The 17409-nt window shown below is 48.5% G+C and overlaps 1 protein-coding gene across 1 annotated transcript in view; it reads left to right on the top strand.

The window, feature by feature from the left end:
• gli2a (GLI family zinc finger 2a) overlaps nt 1-17046 on the top strand; it is a 103928-nt gene extending 86882 nt beyond the window's left edge. Inside the window, exons 9-14 of the mRNA XM_061234887.1 lie at nt 280-420; nt 6723-6872; nt 8198-8362; nt 9527-9808; nt 11962-12304; nt 13231-17046. Of these exons, the coding sequence (XP_061090871.1) occupies nt 280-420; nt 6723-6872; nt 8198-8362; nt 9527-9808; nt 11962-12304; nt 13231-15368 (3219 nt within the window). The 3' untranslated portion in view covers nt 15369-17046. The remainder of the gene's footprint in view (nt 1-279; nt 421-6722; nt 6873-8197; nt 8363-9526; nt 9809-11961; nt 12305-13230) is intronic.
• The last annotated feature ends 363 nt before the right edge of the window (nt 17047-17409 follow it).

Genomic DNA, 17409 nt, shown 5'->3' with positions numbered 1-17409 from the left:
CGGACATCCCGGCTGTCTAATTTCCCTCTAATCGGAGGCTTCCGGAGAAAAAGAGAGAGAGAGGGAGAGCTCGGAATGGATGCAGAATTTCTGTCACTCCTTCCCACATAATAAGGGATTTACGGTTTGAGGTGACCTGGACATTCACAGATCAATGGGATGTAGAGAGTCTGTCAATCATTCTCTGCTTTATGATGAAAAGCAGTAGGTACAAATATGTTGGACACGCACACAGTGTGTGCTCAGTTGGTTGTTCCTCATCACACTGTCTCCACACAGGCACATCTGAGCGGGACTCTTGATCTGAAGGAGGACTTGGACAAAGACGAGGGCAAGCAGGAGCCTGAGGTGGTGTACGAGACCAACTGCCACTGGGAGGGCTGCAGCAAGGAGTACGACACCCAGGACCAGCTGGTGCATGTGAGTCATTTACAGTACAATACATCACACTGCCACAGTGAAAGCCCTTATACATCACACTCATTACATCACACTGGCACAGTGAAAGCCCTTATACATCCCACATTACATCACACTGCCAGAGCGAAAGCCCTTATACATCCCACATTACATCACACTGCCACTGCAAAAGCCCTTATACATCACACTCATTACATCACACTGCCACAGTGAAAGCCCTTATACATCACACACATTACATCACACTGCCACTGCGAGACCCCTCATACATCACACTCATTACATCACACTGCCACAGTGAAAGCCCTTATACATCACACACATTACATCACACTACCACTGCAAAAGCCCTTATACATCACACACATTACATCACACTGCCACTGCGAAAGCCCTTATACATCATACATATTACATCACACTGCCACTGCGAAAGCCCTTATACATCACACATTACATCACACTGCCACTGCAAAAGCCCTTATACATCATACATATTACATCACACTGCCACTGTGAAAGCCCTTATACATCACACATTACATCACACTGCCACTGCAAAAGTCCTTATACATCACACACATTACATCACACTGCCACTGCGAAACCGCTTATACATCACACTCATTACATCACACTGCCACAGTGAAAGCCCTTATACATCACACTCATTACATCACACTGCCACAGTGAAAGCCCTTATACATCCCACATTACATCACACTGCCACAGTGAAAGCCCTTATACATCACACACATTACATCATACTGCCACAGTGAAAGCCCTTATACATCACACACATTACATCACACTGCCACTGCAAAAGCCCTTATACATCACACATTACATCACACTGCCACAGTGAAAGCCCTTATACATCACACACATTACATCATACTGCCACAGTGAAAGCCCTTATACATCACACACATTACATCACACTGCCACTGCAAAAGCCCTTATACATCACACACATTACATCACACTGCCACTGCAAAAGCCCTTATACATCACACACATTACATCACACTGCCACTGCAAAAGCCCTTATACATCACACACATTACATCAAACTGCCACAGTGAAAGCCCTTATACATCACACACATTACATCAAACTGCCACAGTGAAAGCCCTTATACATCACACACATTACATCACACTGCCACAGTGAAAGCCCTTATACATCACACACATTACATCACACTGCCACAGTGAAAGCCCTTATACATCACACACATTACATCAAACTGCCACAGTGAAAGCCCTTATACATCACACACATTACATCAAACTGCCACAGTGAAAGCCCTTATACATCACACACAATACATCACACTGCCAGAGCGAAAGCCTTATACACTCTCAGAAATAAAGGTACAAAAAGTGCTTAAAAAGGTACAAATGCTCGTCTCCGGGGAGTGCCCTATAGGTGCATGAAATTGTGCACCTAGCCAGCAATATATAATTAATTTGTACCTTTTTTGCTTGGAGAATGTACTAATTTATTATTTAACATTACTGTACTTTCGGAAATGTCATGTGCATTTGGGAAATATAATGGGAAGGGGGGCTGTAGTGATACAGGGTAACTGGGTAGGAGGACTACATTGTGACCAAGCGGCCAAAACCGTACTCCGTTTTTGAGGCTCATTTCCTGGCCTTGTTGAAAGACATTGCTTACTTGCGTCACTGCGGTTGGGTCCAATATAAGTGTTTCACTGTTTCAATGTAAGTCAATGGTAACAATACAGTAAAAATACGAAGTCAGCCATTTTTTCCCCAAAGAAAATGTTTTTTCTTCATCTAGTCTCTCCATGTGCCAAAGTCATTGTGTTATTACGCCAATGCAGTAATACTTAGTGGATGAATCACGGACAGTCTGCGTCAATGCCGAGTCCCTCTGTCACACACACTTAGTAGACGAGCCCCACTTGTTGGACTTCATGTCCATAAAAGGGCTTCCTGTTTCAATGCTGTGAAGTCTGCTTCCAAATTGTACAACATGGCGGCACCCAAAAATGTCACGCAGTTTTAAAACAGTTTTCACAAGCCCATGGGAAGTGAGTGAGTGATGTCAGAGGCCCTTGGTCCATATTTCAACTACAGTCTATGACTGTGACAGAGTGATAAGAGTGAGAATGACTGAATGACAGTGATACAATGCCTAGATGAGAGAGGCAAAGTGAAAGACTGACAGAGCGACAGGGTGAAAGAATGATATGGTGATTGATGCAGTGACAGGGACAGTGTGATTTGGTGAAAGACTGTCAGTGACAGTTGAGATTGACAGTGACAGGGTGAGAGTGACAGTGAAAGAGTGATGGAGTTACAAGGACAGTGTGATTTGGTGAATTTGGTGAGTGACAGGGCGATAAGGCAATGATAAGGTGAGTGAGTGTTTGGTGAAAATATGACAGTGACGCAGTGCTAAAGGAGGTACTGCCTGGCGTGAATCTGCAGCTGCTGCAGGCTTTACGGAGACAGGAAACGGCTACGGAAAGATCCCGAATCACGCTTGTAAATCATCTGTCGTGCTTACGCTGCTGTGCACAGACACACTTCCTGAGAGAAACTCCATCAACTTCTTAGCGTCTATTAATAAAACCGTGCCCATCTTTTTTTAACCAGACAAGAAGAGGTAATTCACAACTTTTTGGCAGAAATATAATACCCTTCCAATTTAGATCCATGGTACATCCCTATTTTTCTTTCTGTTGAAAGCTCAGAAGAGGAGATGAGGCAACAGCAGGAGGGGTAACTGATACAGAGCTGATATCTCACTGATATCTCCCAGTCGCTGATGCATGCGGGTTATTGTGCCTGTTGAAACTCGCTGTAAGAGAAGAACCCTGACATCGCAGCTGTGCGGGAAGAAGCCATACCGACCCCTGACCTCCGCCTCTATGAGAAGCCTGACCTTTGACCCCTGGAGGCCCAGAGTAAACCTGTCGTCATGCGGGGAGCTTTAAATTCCCTCGGCTCTTGAGCATTTTAAAGATTTTATTTTAGACTGCAGTGGGATTAATAAGAAAGCCCAACCCCACACACACACACACACACTCTGGCCATCCTGTGTGTTAGTCAAGGATAAGTCGGGGGGAGGGCGGGTCTCGGCCCCCGTTCAATCCCCTCCAGGTAACTCAGGGCGATGATCGGCAGGGCGCGAACGTTCGCAGGAGAAACCCTCACCCTCGTTCTGTTCCGGCTCTTTCTGGGCAAGCCGGGACTCGACTCGTCCCGGATATCTCCCGTCCATCTCCTCGCCTCTCCTCTGAGAGCTTAAGAGGATTACAACTCAGCGCCAAGTTCCAAAACAGGGAGGAATACACATCCTACGGGGCTCATTATACGCAGGGCCTCCTCCAGAGAAGTCATTCACATAATAATAAATATACACAACCAAAGCTGTCTGTTTTTAAAGCTGGTTTATACTCCATCGGGTGACCGTCGCTGCAACCAGCGCTGGTTGTATTGACATTCGGTTTATACTTCATAAATTAAATATATTTTCAATTAAGCATTGACCATAGTCAATGGCAGGCGACGTTAGAACGTTCATGAACATTCTGCAATTTCAGCAGAACCAGCCTTTAGGAGGAAGGCCACTGGTATAGAATGTCGAACCGGCTGAAAAGTTATTTTTGTGTTTTAACCTATCAAAAATCCTTAATAAAGGGGTACCCTAGGCTACCCTACGGGTTTATGCTGGGCTGTTTCATACACTGGCTAGGATGGGGGGTCCACAGCAGTGGGGGACTGTACTTTATGCTGTGTTCACAACTCATAACACTGGAGGCATGGAGGTACCTGCAGGCTACCAGAATGAGAGTACTGATCAGTATGTGTGTGTTTGCACATGTGTGCGTGCGTGTGTGTGTGTGTGTGTGTGTGTGTGTATGTGTTTGTACATGTGTGCGTGCGTGCACCAGTCAGCTGCCGGTCTCCTTGTATGGAAAGAAATAGGGCTTTGCTAATAGCATTAATTTTATTCATTCATTTAATTGACGTAATTTACATTAAAAGTGACATCGTGGTTGCCCTTAATATAACATTACGAACACAAAGCAGCTCTTTGTGAATAGGCACATTGAAAGTGCGAGTACAGGAAGTTCAGAACAGTGCAAGTGCTGATAAAAGTGCATTTAGGAGGGTAATGGAAAAACTTTTGCAAGCAATTAATGAAGGCCTGTGTTTTATGTGTTGTTTTTGATGTCTGCTACCCGATTGGACGGGGGCGGTGTTTTTTACCTGGGGGTCTGTTTGGGGGCGAAGCAGTCAGCTTGTGGAGTCTCAGTTGGAAGCCCTGTAGTTCTGGGACATTCCAGTGTGGCAGTGAAGCAGAGAGAGGTGCTGGGGGGTGGGGGGGGTACGAATGAGGGTTCTGTGACTGGAGCCACACTTTCACACAGCGAGGTCAGGCTTTGGCCTATGCCGTTAGCTCTGCTGTATAATCACATGACATTACATCTATCCTAAGCAACTTAGTAACGGTAAAAAAGAACATACAGTGCAGTCCGTAAATATTTGGACAGTGGTGGCTCTGTACTCCAGCACATTGGATTTGAAATGCAACAATGAATATGAGGTTAAAGTGCAGACTGTCACCTGCAATTTGAGGGTATTTACATTTATATTGGGCAACCCGTGTAGGAAGTAGAGCTCTTTTTATACATAGTCTCCCCCATTTTAGGGGACCAAAAGTAATTGGACAGTTGGCCAAAGGACAAAAAAGGAACAGAAATTGTACCGCTGTCCAAATACTTACGGACTGCACTGTAAGTGCAGCCACCTGATTAATATGACTGATAGCATCAGACCTGCCTAATAACAGTCACAGACCAGCAAGTAAAGATGCATCATTACCAAAGCGTTAATGCAAATTAAGTATGCTAACTGAGAACTGAAGCATGAGTGGTGAACACACACAGACCACGGTTCCCCCCTGCTGCACTCTGGGATACGGCGTCTCGCAGCGAGATCCACAGGTTCTTCATCTTCCGCGGTGCGAACGATGCCGCCAGCTGGGGTTGTTTGTACAAGCGATCCCTCTTCCCAGTAACGCTCCATTATGGTCTTAGCTATACTATGAGGAGTACATGTTTGACAACAGGAGCGCAAACACAGCCGTACGCAAACACACGCACTTCAAAGTGAAAAGCGAAGCCACGGTGAAAACGGACGGCTAACGAGGCCGCTAGGCCTGAACGACGCGCCGGTCACGGGCCTGGCTGCTGACGGACCGGCCGTGGATTCGGCCCGCGACGGTTGCTGCCGTCGATCGCAGGCGGGGTCTCAGCCGCCGAGGCGAAACCCGAGAGGCTCCAATCAGGGGCCTGAGCGGGGCGCTTCCCGGGCTCCGTTGGACATGCAGGGGCCTAATTAAGGGATCACAGCAGATTGTGGGTTATGGGTAATCCCATTGCTTTCTTTCCACCGAGCGTTCCAGCAGGCCCACACACAACCACTCTAATGACACCGACCTTTCAGCTCCGTGAAAAGCCCGAATTACTCTTTTTTTTTTCAGTCCGCATGAAAACGGTGAATTACATTAATCAAGAGACGGCGACTTTCAAGCATTTAACTTTTTCTTTTTTTTTTCTCCCGCCGTTTTGCGCGTAATGGTCCGCTTGAAGCGAACAAAGCCGTTACGTCAAAAAAATAAGCCGGCGATTCACGTTCCGGCAGACGGAACGTAGAGAGAGAGGTATTTGGCAGACAATTGATTGGAGGTCTGGGGGGGAAGGGGGGGAGGGTTTCAGACCACAGCTATCAGCCGATCCCTTTCATTGCAGCGCGGGAACTTAATTGAGCTCCGTATCAAAGCAGACAGGCCCGCGGCTCTTGATGTACGCACCGAGAAAACAGCGCGGCCACATCCTTTTATTTAAGTGTGACAAATGGAAATATACCTGCAGCTTTGATTGATGGCGTTACTTTTCACGTCGCAGATAAATGGCTGCTCTGTCAGAACCTGGAATTAGGAGGTTGTTTGCACAAGCCCTTATTAGCAGGAGCCTGTAGGCTCGGGATCTCTTCTTACAAGCTCTTTTAACGCAACGCAAGATCACCGGGGGGGGGAATGGCGTGGCAAATCAGAGATTAAACACACTGTTACTAGGGGCTGTTACCCAAAGTGTGTGGGGGGGTAAATAGAAGATATCCTTGGAGACGTGCGCGAGGAGAATGTCTCACTCTGCAGAGGAATGCTGGGAGGTGAGAGTGGTTTTTTGGAGGGTCGCTGATTGCGAGGCCTTGACTCTGAACGCTGACAGGATGCGGGTGCCTCTTCTTCTTCTGCAGCACATCAACAACGAGCACATCCACGGGGAGAAGAAGGAGTTTGTGTGCCGCTGGGAGGAGTGCTCCCGGGAGCAGAAGCCCTTCAAGGCGCAGTACATGCTGGTGGTGCACATGCGGAGGCACACCGGGGAGAAGCCGCACAAGTGCACCGTGAGTGACTCGCGCCTGTACACGGCCCGTGTGTGCGTCTTCACACTTCTGAGTGCTCTCTCTCTGCTGAACAGGCAGGGCAGTGTACGTGTCAACTGCCAGGACCACACACACACGCATACACACACGCATGCATGCACTCACACACGCACATGCACTCACACACTCACATGCACTCACACACACACACACACACACACACACACACACACACACACACATGTATGTACATCCTAGCTCTAGGAACAGTACTTCCCTCTTCAGTGCACTTGTTGCTGGTCATGGTTATGCACTTTGTTGTATGTTGCTCTGGATAAGAACAGAAGTACACACAAACGTACAAAAATAGTAAAATGTTTGGAGTTAATTCAGCACTAAAAGAGTACATATGAGTCCAATAGGGCCCGTATGTATGTTGTAAGAGTTGATTTAACACAGGAACATTTTACAGTTTTACACCTACTTGGATACCTTGGTGCAAAACACAGCATGTGTATGCATTTAAAAAAATTAACTCCACAGACACACATTATACACCCACTCACTGGTCATGAACACACTGTTTTCTCATCGTATCCAAGCAAGGGAACCAAGCAAAACACTGATGGATGCCAACCATAATCAAGGAGTTCAGTTATTAATTATCTATAACAACACAATCATAATAAGATTATCACACCAAAGGCACAAGAATCACATTTGGCGTGAGATATACGATACAATCAATTTCCTTTCAAAAGTTTCCAGTCTTGTATCAGATTAGCATGAGAGTCTGTGCTGTGGTGATTGACTATGCAGAGAGATAGTATGCATAGTTTGGGGTTTTACTCACTGAAAGATCTATAGCATGCTCCAGAGAAGCACTGTGGGCCTCCGTTTCAAAGCTAATTTACCAGGCTTATGATTCTATTAAAATAACTTCTGATCCGACTTCCCAAAGGTGACGGACAGGAAGGGGGCATGCAATTAAAGGCAGAAAAAGGGGTGGCAAAGTCCATGGGTCCTTATTAAGAGCCATAGCCTGTATATCCCTTACGGACACCATCAGACAGATTTCCCCTTTAAGAACTTTTACAAGATTTTTTTTTTTGGAATATGGATCCTTTGCTTTTATATTGGCTTTTTCCGCGTATCTAATGATCTGTGGTACGACTCTGCATTAGCCACTTTTAAAAGAATATCAAATTATGGCAAATAACGTCGGGGAAAACTGAAACTTCAGAACGAGATGGAGTGCAGCGTGGTGTATGTAACGCCGGTGGAGCTATGGGAAAGTGTGGGTCGGGGTTGTTTCCAAAGCTGACGTCTCTCTCTCTCTGCTGCAGTTTGAAGGCTGCTCCAAGGCCTACTCCCGTCTGGAAAACCTGAAGACCCACCTGAGGTCCCACACAGGCGAGAAGCCCTACGTGTGCGAGCACGAGGGCTGCAACAAGGCCTTCTCCAACGCCTCGGACCGGGCCAAGCACCAGAACCGCACTCACTCCAACGAGGTACGGAGACCGACCGGGTCCTACACTCCCTGTGAAGGTTCAGGGGTGTCAAACTAAATTCCCAGAGGGCCACAGTGTCTGCAGGCTTTTGTGGTTTCCTTACAATCAGCTACCAATTAGGCCTTGAGGACAAGGTGTGTGGATTCTTTAGCCAATCAAGGACTTCAATGAACCACTAACGCCAGCAGACACTGGAGTTTGACACCTGTGCTTTAACCCTTTTTTGAAATGTTGGATAGTTTTTTCAAAATTCTAAGTCAGTGGTCGAGAACTCCATTGATTTTAATTGACAGTTTGATCCGCTGAAGTGTAAGATCACAAACATGACTGTGAATGTTCTTAATATAAATCGTTTTTCTTTTGTTTTTTTTAATTTGGCAAGTCTTCAAAATTAACCAGGCAAACTGTATTTGTGAGGAAAAACATAAAATTTGCATTTAAAGCGAAGAACAACGTCTGGAGACCCATGAAGCCGCTAAACATATAGAGAGTTTCTCATGAAAATTAACCTCAGAGACCCAAGTAAACTTACAGACTTGTGAAGAAAACTTAACTTGCTCCCCAGAGGCACTTACAGCGCTACAGTTTTAAGGTGCATTTTAGGCGGCGTGCAGGACCCCCTAAGACTTCAAGCTTAATGCAGAAATTAGATGGGTCCACGCCGTGGTGATTGCTCTCAGACCTTCACCCCCCTGTCCCATTAATGAGGGCTCCGCGTATGTAAATAATGAGGCGCAGGGACTAACGAGAGAGCACGACGACCCACAATGCATTAGTGAGAATCAAGCCCGTCCCCTGTGGAGCCGGACCACCTGCAGATGGTGAATACATAATTAAACCTGGAACCACTTCAATCCTCCGACCATCCATCAGCAGACAAAGAGAGCGTAGGATCGTAAAGAAAAAATCCCGCGGACGGAGCGGTAACTCGAACTTTATTACGACGCCGGGGCTCATGAATCACCCGCGCTTACCGTAACCGAAATCAGCGTGTCATCGCTTGGCGCGGATCATTTATATTTCTAATTGCATATTTACAAACTACGAGCAAGTCACAGCTAATCTGAATAAAGTAGGGGAAAATGAAACTTTAATTCAAAGTCATATATTTGAGCGCTATCGCTCGCGAGCTGATGCCAACCGCGTCGTTGTTTACCCCCGCAGAAACCGTACGTGTGCAAGATCCCCGGCTGCACCAAGCGCTACACGGACCCCAGCTCTCTCAGGAAACACGTGAAGACCGTCCACGGCCCCGAAGCGCACGTCACCAAGAAGCAGCGCAACGACGGGCCCCCCAGGCCCCAGGGCCCCAAGGAGAATGGGGAGAACGAGGCCAGCGCCAAGCTGGGCGGCAGGCACTCGGAGGACAGGCTGGAGGGCAACGCTGCCCTCAGAGGCGTGGAGGACTGTCTGCAGGTCAAATCCATAAAGACTGAGAACTCTGTGGTGAGTGCCGCGGGCTAATCCGTCCGCACGCGCTGTTACAATCAGTTCTTATACAGGACATTATGATGTACTGAGAGAGATGCTGAGTAAAAATAACATCATTACAGTCATACAAGAGCAGGGTATTTTTAGGCTGCATGAATTCAACAGCAAATGAATAATTAAGATATATTTACAGTGGTGGAAAGTCCAAGGATCCGGAAATAAAAGTCCTACCGTATATTTCTACCACCCATGAACTCAGGCAGCTGATTTCACTAATGAGTTCTACCTCCTGGCTGGAATTATGCTACAGCAATTGAAACTAAATATCAGAAAGGATCCTGTATTTTCCACCTCTGTATATTTATGAGCCTTGTTCACTCTTCTGTACTAACACTAACATGTTGTGCTTGTTAAGCCCAGAGATCTGTCTTCATCCTGTAACTCAACTCTTCCTTGCTTATATAACACTTCCTTGCTTGTTGCTTGAATGTCTCTCTTTCTCTTCCTTAAAACATTCCTTAAGGACAGACCTTACTGAGGTGAGCACAGCTACAGTTCAGCCCTCCATTCTTTCAATGTTCAATGTTCCATAATTCATTTTAAAACGTTAATGAAGCTGTCTTTGTTTAGGTTTCACATTCAGGGACTTATTCATTAAACATTAATGGACTCATATTTAGGCTTCACACTATATTGTGGTGCTAATATGATACACTCTCAGAAAAAAAATGGTTCTAAAAAGAACCCTGTGATTCCATTGAAGAACCATATCTAGTTCAAGGGTTCTTTGTTGGCCAAAATGGTTCTTTGTCTGGGAGCTTTCACAGTTCACACCTATGATAAAGGGTTCCATAAATAACTAAAAAGGGTTCCTCTATGGAGACAAGCCAAAGAAACCTTTCTTTCTGAGAGTGTACTGCACTTTTGATGAACACAGGACGCACCGTAACTGTTACTGTTAATGCTGTCAGTAAGGCCTACAGCTGATTATCACACAATTAGCATTACTCCGTGTTTTATGCAAGACAAGTGTTTGGTTTAATAGCAGTTAAAAAATATTATCACCAAAATATTGTACATATAGAGCTGCAAATTGCTTGCACCTGGGATTCATTTGTGTCTCTCGTGTGAGCTTTCATTCTGAACACCACATACCAGCTGGGTGTCCCAAACCCCCCTACACACACACATACACACACACTACATTCACCTTCAATCGCCCCCACCCCCCCCCCCCCCTCCTCTCACTGTGGCCAGGAGATCTGGCAGTAATCCACATCATGCAAGGATAAAAGCCATCGGGCCATTAATATTCAACCGCTAGTACTGCGCCATGCTGAACAAATATTTCCAGAGATCACACTGTGATCAAAACTTGCTTTTTAGTTCAGTTTGGGTCAGGATGAATTAGTGTCATTAGAGACCTTTAGTCTGTGGGTTATGCAAGCAGACGGCTCACCCTATCCATCCTTTACATATTACCTTCACAAACATTGTGGCTGTGGCCTCGCAAGGGTTTGCCATCCATTTAACCCTGCATTTTTTCATTGAAGCAGTTTCTTGGAAAAAAAACATTTTTAATAATTAGTCATATTAAGGACCAGCATCCCATCACATCACTTTACGTTAATTTAGGAGACACTCTTGCCCAGAGGAGAACACAAGTGGGGTATCATATACCACTTAGCACTAATGCTAAATGAACAGCTGAATGGTAGAGAGGGCTGTCAGATGGAGTGTCACCTTATGTCAGCCCAATTTGAGTTGTTGTCATTTTCCTGTCTGCTGACCACTCTGGCCATTCTCCTCTAACCTCTCATAAGTAAGATGTTTTCATCCAGAGAGCTGGGTTTTTTTTTAGCTAACTCGAGTGACTGTTGTGTGTGAAAATCCCAGGAGATCAAGAGTTACACAAACCAGCCCATCTGGCACAAACAATCATTCCACAGTCAGTGTAGTGTCACTTAGATCACATTTCTTCCCCATTCTGATGTTTGGTGTGGTCAACAACTTAACCTCTTGACTATGTCTACATGGATCCATGCATTGAGTTGCTGCCACATGATTGGCTGATTAGATACTTCATATAGCCACGAGGCCCCAGGCATGCCTAGGTGGTTATGTTGCTGTGTGGTACGGTTGCGTGACCCTGTCTCTTCCCCCCCCAGATGTATCAGTCCAGCCCGGGGGGGCAGTCCTCCTGCAGCAGTGAGCCGTCTCCGCTCGGCAGCGCCACCAACAACGACAGTGGAGTAGAGCTGACCAATCACAGCGGGGGGAGCCTGGGAGACCTGACCGGGCTGGACGACGCCCCCGTGGTGGACTCCACCGTCTCCCCAGGCAGCGGGGGAATGGCGGCGCTCGGCCTGCAGCTGCACAAGAACGTCGGCGCCCCCTACAGGCTGGAGCACCTCAAGAGGGAGAAGCTGAAAACAGTGAGGGACTCCTGCTCCTGGGCCAACCACACACCTCCGGCCCGGAACCCCATGCTGCCCCCCATCCCAGCCACAGGTCAGAGCAGCTTGGCCCACTCATTACATTTTATTTAGCAGTCGTGTTTATCCAGGGCAACGAACAAAACAGAACAAACTGAACAGGTCAGATAAGAATCAAAGAAACAATTCGCATATGATCGGTTGCTATTCAGAGAACAGCTCCGCCTACTCAGCTGTCTGTCCAAACTCCACCCATTGAACCATTTATTCAGAATATAGCTCTACCCACTGTCTGCCCAGAGAAAAACTCCACTGACTCAACCTATTATTCAGAGAACAGCCCCGCCTATCGAACTGTCCATCCAAACTCCACCCATTGAACCATTTATTCAGAATATAGCTCTACCCAGTCAATCGTTCATTCAGAGAACCCACTCAATCGTTTATTCCAAGAACAGTTCCACCTGAGATGCGTCAGATGCTAGCATTAAATCAATGAATGAAAGTCAATTGTTAATTTCATTGTAGGCTCTAATTGAACCCTGACAATAACAATCCTTTTTTCCCTTTTTTTCTTCTTTATGCATGAAAAGAAAATTCTCTACCTCAATGTATGGTGAATAACGTGAATGTAGTGTGACAACAAATATTTATCCAGCTAAAACAACGTTTTTGACATGATGTTCCACTTTTGCTACTGAAACATTTTACAACAGAAGACCACAACATACGGCATGAGTCAGGCCATGAGCCACGGAGTGAAAGAGATGTCACGATATGCTACGCTAGCGCCACTCAATGGCGTTACGCTATCATCCATTGCACCTGCTCTTGTTGACATGTCTCTGGTTCCGCCCACTCAACCATTTATTCAGATAACAGCACAAATAGGGAAGGTGCCCAAACACAGGATGCCCAATCAGGTGCCACACTGCAAATGGCTCTCAGGTGTGTGTAAGAGAATCAAGGACCACTCCGTAATGGCCTCTCTCTGTCCCGCAGGTTCCTTACTGGAGAATTCAGGTTTCGGGCCCCCCCTCACCGCGTTCCCCTGCCCTGGCGGAGGAGAGCTGCCCTCCGCGGAGGTGACCATGCTGAACCAGCTGAACGAGCGCAGGGACAGCGGCACCAGCCTGCTCAGCTCGGCCTACACCCTGAGCCGCCGGTCCTCGGGCATCTCGCCCTGCTGCTCTAGCCGCCGGTCCAGCGAGGCCTCGCACTTCGGCCGGCCCAACGACGTCAGCTCGGCCGACTCGTACGACCCCATCTCTGCCGACCTGTCGCGCCGCTCCAGCGAAGCCTCGCACTGCGGCGGGGGGTGGGGGGCGCCCCCAGGCCTCCTGAGCCTCACCCCCGCCCAGCACTACCGCCTCAAAGCCAAGTACGCCGCCGCCACGGGGGGCGCCCCGCCGACCCCCCTGCCCAACATGGACCGCATGACCCTGGGGGCGCAGGTGGGCACGTTCGGGGACTCCCTGCTGCGTCCGTTCAATGGGGCCGCGGTCCCCCGCCGCTGCAGCGACCTGGGCTACGGGGCGCCCGGCCTCATGCCCCACGAGGTCCCCGCCAACGTCCCCCGGCGGGCCAGCGACCCCGTGCGCCGGCTGACCTCCGACCTCCCGCCCCTGCCCCGGGTGCAGCGATTCGGCAGCATGGGCAGCGTCAACCCCGCCTTTCCGCCGGCCGGGTCCGTCCTGGAGCGGCGGGGCCTGGCTCCTCAGGGCTACCACGCCCGCTCCGACGGCAGCCTGCACTGCCATCCCTTCGCGCCCCGCCCGCCCAGCATCTCCGAGAACGTTGCCATGGAGACCATGGCGGACGACGCCGGCGTTCAGGGCGGGGAGGACGAGCTGGTGCTGCCGGATGACGTGGTGCAGTACTTACGGTCGCAGAACCAGGACGCTAACGCTCCTCCGTACGCTAACCAGCAGCACGGTTTCCGGGGGAACACTACCCCCCAGCAGGCTCAGTTCTACGGGCAGCGGAGGATGGCTTTGGCGGATGTCCCTGCCGCTCCCCCGGCTTGCCAGCCGAGCCCCGCTTCCCGGCAGCGCTTCCCGAACAGGACCAGCATGCCGGTGCAGTGGAACGAGGTGAGCTCGGGATCTGTGGAACCTCCACAGGTCAAGCAGCCTTACCCCCGGGGAAACCTCGCCCTGGTTCAGCAGAGGCACAACTTTGGGCCCTTCCAGGGCACGACCTCCAACCAGCAGGTGGCGCACATGAGTCAGAACCTGGCGCAAGCCGCCCAGCAGAGCCGGAACTCGGGCCTGGCGCCTCAGAGGAGCTGCGCCCAGCCCTGTCAGAACCCTGGCAGCTTAGCGGGCCAAGCCCAGAACAGCGGTGTCGCCCCTCGACCCTTCTGCACCAGCGTGGCTGACGGCTCCATGGGTGTGCTTGCGCCAAGTGGCAGGGGGGTGGTCCAACCTCCCGAAACACAGAACTACAGGTCCAGGACCCACCCCCAGACTGGGGGAAATCAAAACCATGTAGTCTCTTTCGATAATTACTCCCAAATGAACTCCAACCAACAAAATCCGGCCATACCGTCCCAGAGGTCTGTCCAAAACGGGTACCAAGGACTAATTCAGCCGAGGCCGCCCATGGAGCCCAAATCCCTGAGCAGGCAGCATTCGGGGGCCTTCCCCCAGTCCAACTTCAGCCCCAGTTACGGCACCTCGGAAGCCACCCCCAAGCGACCGAACGGCTCCGGTCACCCAGCCGGGGACGAGGACGCCATGTTCTACACGGGGCAGATCCACATGTTCGAACCCAGCTTTGACCCTCAGCCGCCCCACAGCGCCCCCTGCCCCTCAGAAGAGGTCACGCCCACGGCCGTGGCCATGGCGTCCCCGGGGGCGGGGCAGGTGTCCAGCACCTCCCAGCGTCTCGAGCACCCGCAGATCGACTTCGACTCCATGCTGGACGACGGGGACCACTCCAGCCTCATGTCGGGGACCCTCAGCCCCAGCGTCCTCCAGAGCCTATCCCAGAATTCCTCCCGGCTCACCACCCCTCGCAACTCGGTGACCCTGCTACCGCCGGTTCCGGCCGGGATGGGCAACATGGCCATCGGGGACATGACCTCCATGCTGACGGCTCTGGCCGAGGAGAGCAGGTTTCTCAACCTGATGTCTTAGAGGCCACGTCATAGCAAGCCGTTCCTACACGGCCTGAATCACTAGCAGCTAGACTCTTCCGGGCCTTTCTACGGCATCTGGTTCAGGTTATCGGTCATGCGGCCGGATCATCGCACACAGCTCCCGTCATGCCACTGTTTTTCCGTTGTCCAATCAGACGTGATTTGTGACTCGCTGAGCAACTCCTCGTGTTCCTGCTGATTTCGCCCACCGGTTTTGGTTTAAGATCTGACAAACCCAACGCACTTGTGCCTGTGTTTACTTACATGTGTCATATAAGATAAAAGGGCATGGTGTCTCATTTGGGTTATGAAAATACATCTTTTGTGATTTAAACTGGATTTGATTTGCTTGTGAATCTTATGTCATGGTGCAATTGCATGCGATAACCCTGCACACCATCTGTTTGTGTGTGTGTGTGTGTGTGTGTGGAACATGCAGGAACAGCTTCATGGAACATAGGCTTTTTGGAGTGTGGGGTCCTAAGATCAAATGGCATGCTCGGTGTCTCTCTCTCTCTCTCTCTCTCCCTCTCTCTCTCACTCGGTCTATCTCTGTGTCTCTCTGTCTGCCTCCCTCTCTTTCCCTCTCCTTCCCTCTCCCTCTCTCTCTCTCTCTCTCTCTAATGAGGAAGAACACAGGTCTTTTCTGCAAACAGAATAAAAGCACTGACCTCAGCCAGGATTATAGGGACTCAGTTCAGGAGAAATCGGGCAGAAGCTACACACTGAAACACGTGTAGTTTCCACTCGTTTTCCCGCGATATGTATATTACAGTGTAAAGAAATATTATTAGGCAAGAGATTGAGTAGGCAGTTTTCTTTCTGTTAAAATAAGCCATACTTCCAGCAAAAGGTTAGAGCAGGGTATAAACAGGCCACTGTTCAGTGTGTGGAGTCGCCCTTTAGAGACAGTGTACTGAACCAAGTTTACTAAGTGCCTTGAGATACTGAATAATAGCGTAAACATATGAACACTTCAAGCAGACATGTAACATATATGAACCCAGGTAAAAGATTTAAAAAATATACAGATATTTAGAAAACTTTACATTCTTTATTAACTTCCTGTTTAATAATATACATGGTATGTTCTGTCATTTATGTTTATGACTTGATTACAGTGGTTTATTTTTGGTTTTTTTGCAAAGTTGCTTGTATGCAACTGCCACCGGGGCGAAAGGGCACGCAGGCACACACAGTGACAGCGCACGGCATTACAGAGCCTCGGAGAAGCCAATGCGCTGTGTTGCAGTGAGTCGCATCAGCTGGGCCTGTCTGTCAAATGATATCTCATGACTGAGATGACTGAAGAGAACAGCCACATATCTCAGTACCAGCCTGGCAATTCAAGCAGGAACTGCAACTGGAAGCCCTGTGCCCCGACACAGATTATGTTCAAAGGAATATGCAAGTACTCAAAATGCACTCTGTGAAGACTGAAAGGCAATTACACGAGTGGATGACGAACTGAGAATGCTTACAAAAAAGATTCTGCCCTTCAAAAGACTGGCAACCAGAGGAACTTTTCAATGACGGTGTAATAACAACACTCTTTTTCCTTTGTTCGTTGGAATTAAAGCTGTCTTTTGTACCTGCTACCATGCACCTCTGCTGTGCTGGGTGTGTATATAGCTTTTGTACATTTTATAAAATACAGTATGGTTTTTTGTTACCGAGTCCTGTGTGCCGATTCTTTTGAAATCACATGGTCGTCTCTCCCCTGGGACGCATGGAAGCAGGCGTCATTATTTTAGGTCCCCTGCACCCCAACGCATTCAAGAAACCAAAAAAATCATCCATGTCACACCACCAGCTCAAAGACATTCATCTTGATCTAAAAAGCATCAGATGGTGTCATTGCTGGATACTGTTTATTTATGCAGAAATATAGGAGCACAGCGGAACACACTCTACAACTTCTGTTTGTTAGAAATCTATATACATACATATGTATTTTTAGTATTATTATTATTATTATTATTCACAATACAATATTATTTAGACTTCATCCAGGCGAGTGCCATTGAGATATATTTCTC

The sequence above is a fragment of the Conger conger genome, chromosome 3, assembly GCF_963514075.1.
Source record: "Conger conger chromosome 3, fConCon1.1, whole genome shotgun sequence".
Classification (NCBI taxonomy): domain Eukaryota; kingdom Metazoa; phylum Chordata; class Actinopteri; order Anguilliformes; family Congridae; genus Conger; species Conger conger.
Note: the sequence above shows the minus strand (reverse complement) of the source record. Positions and strands in the feature narration are given on the sequence as shown.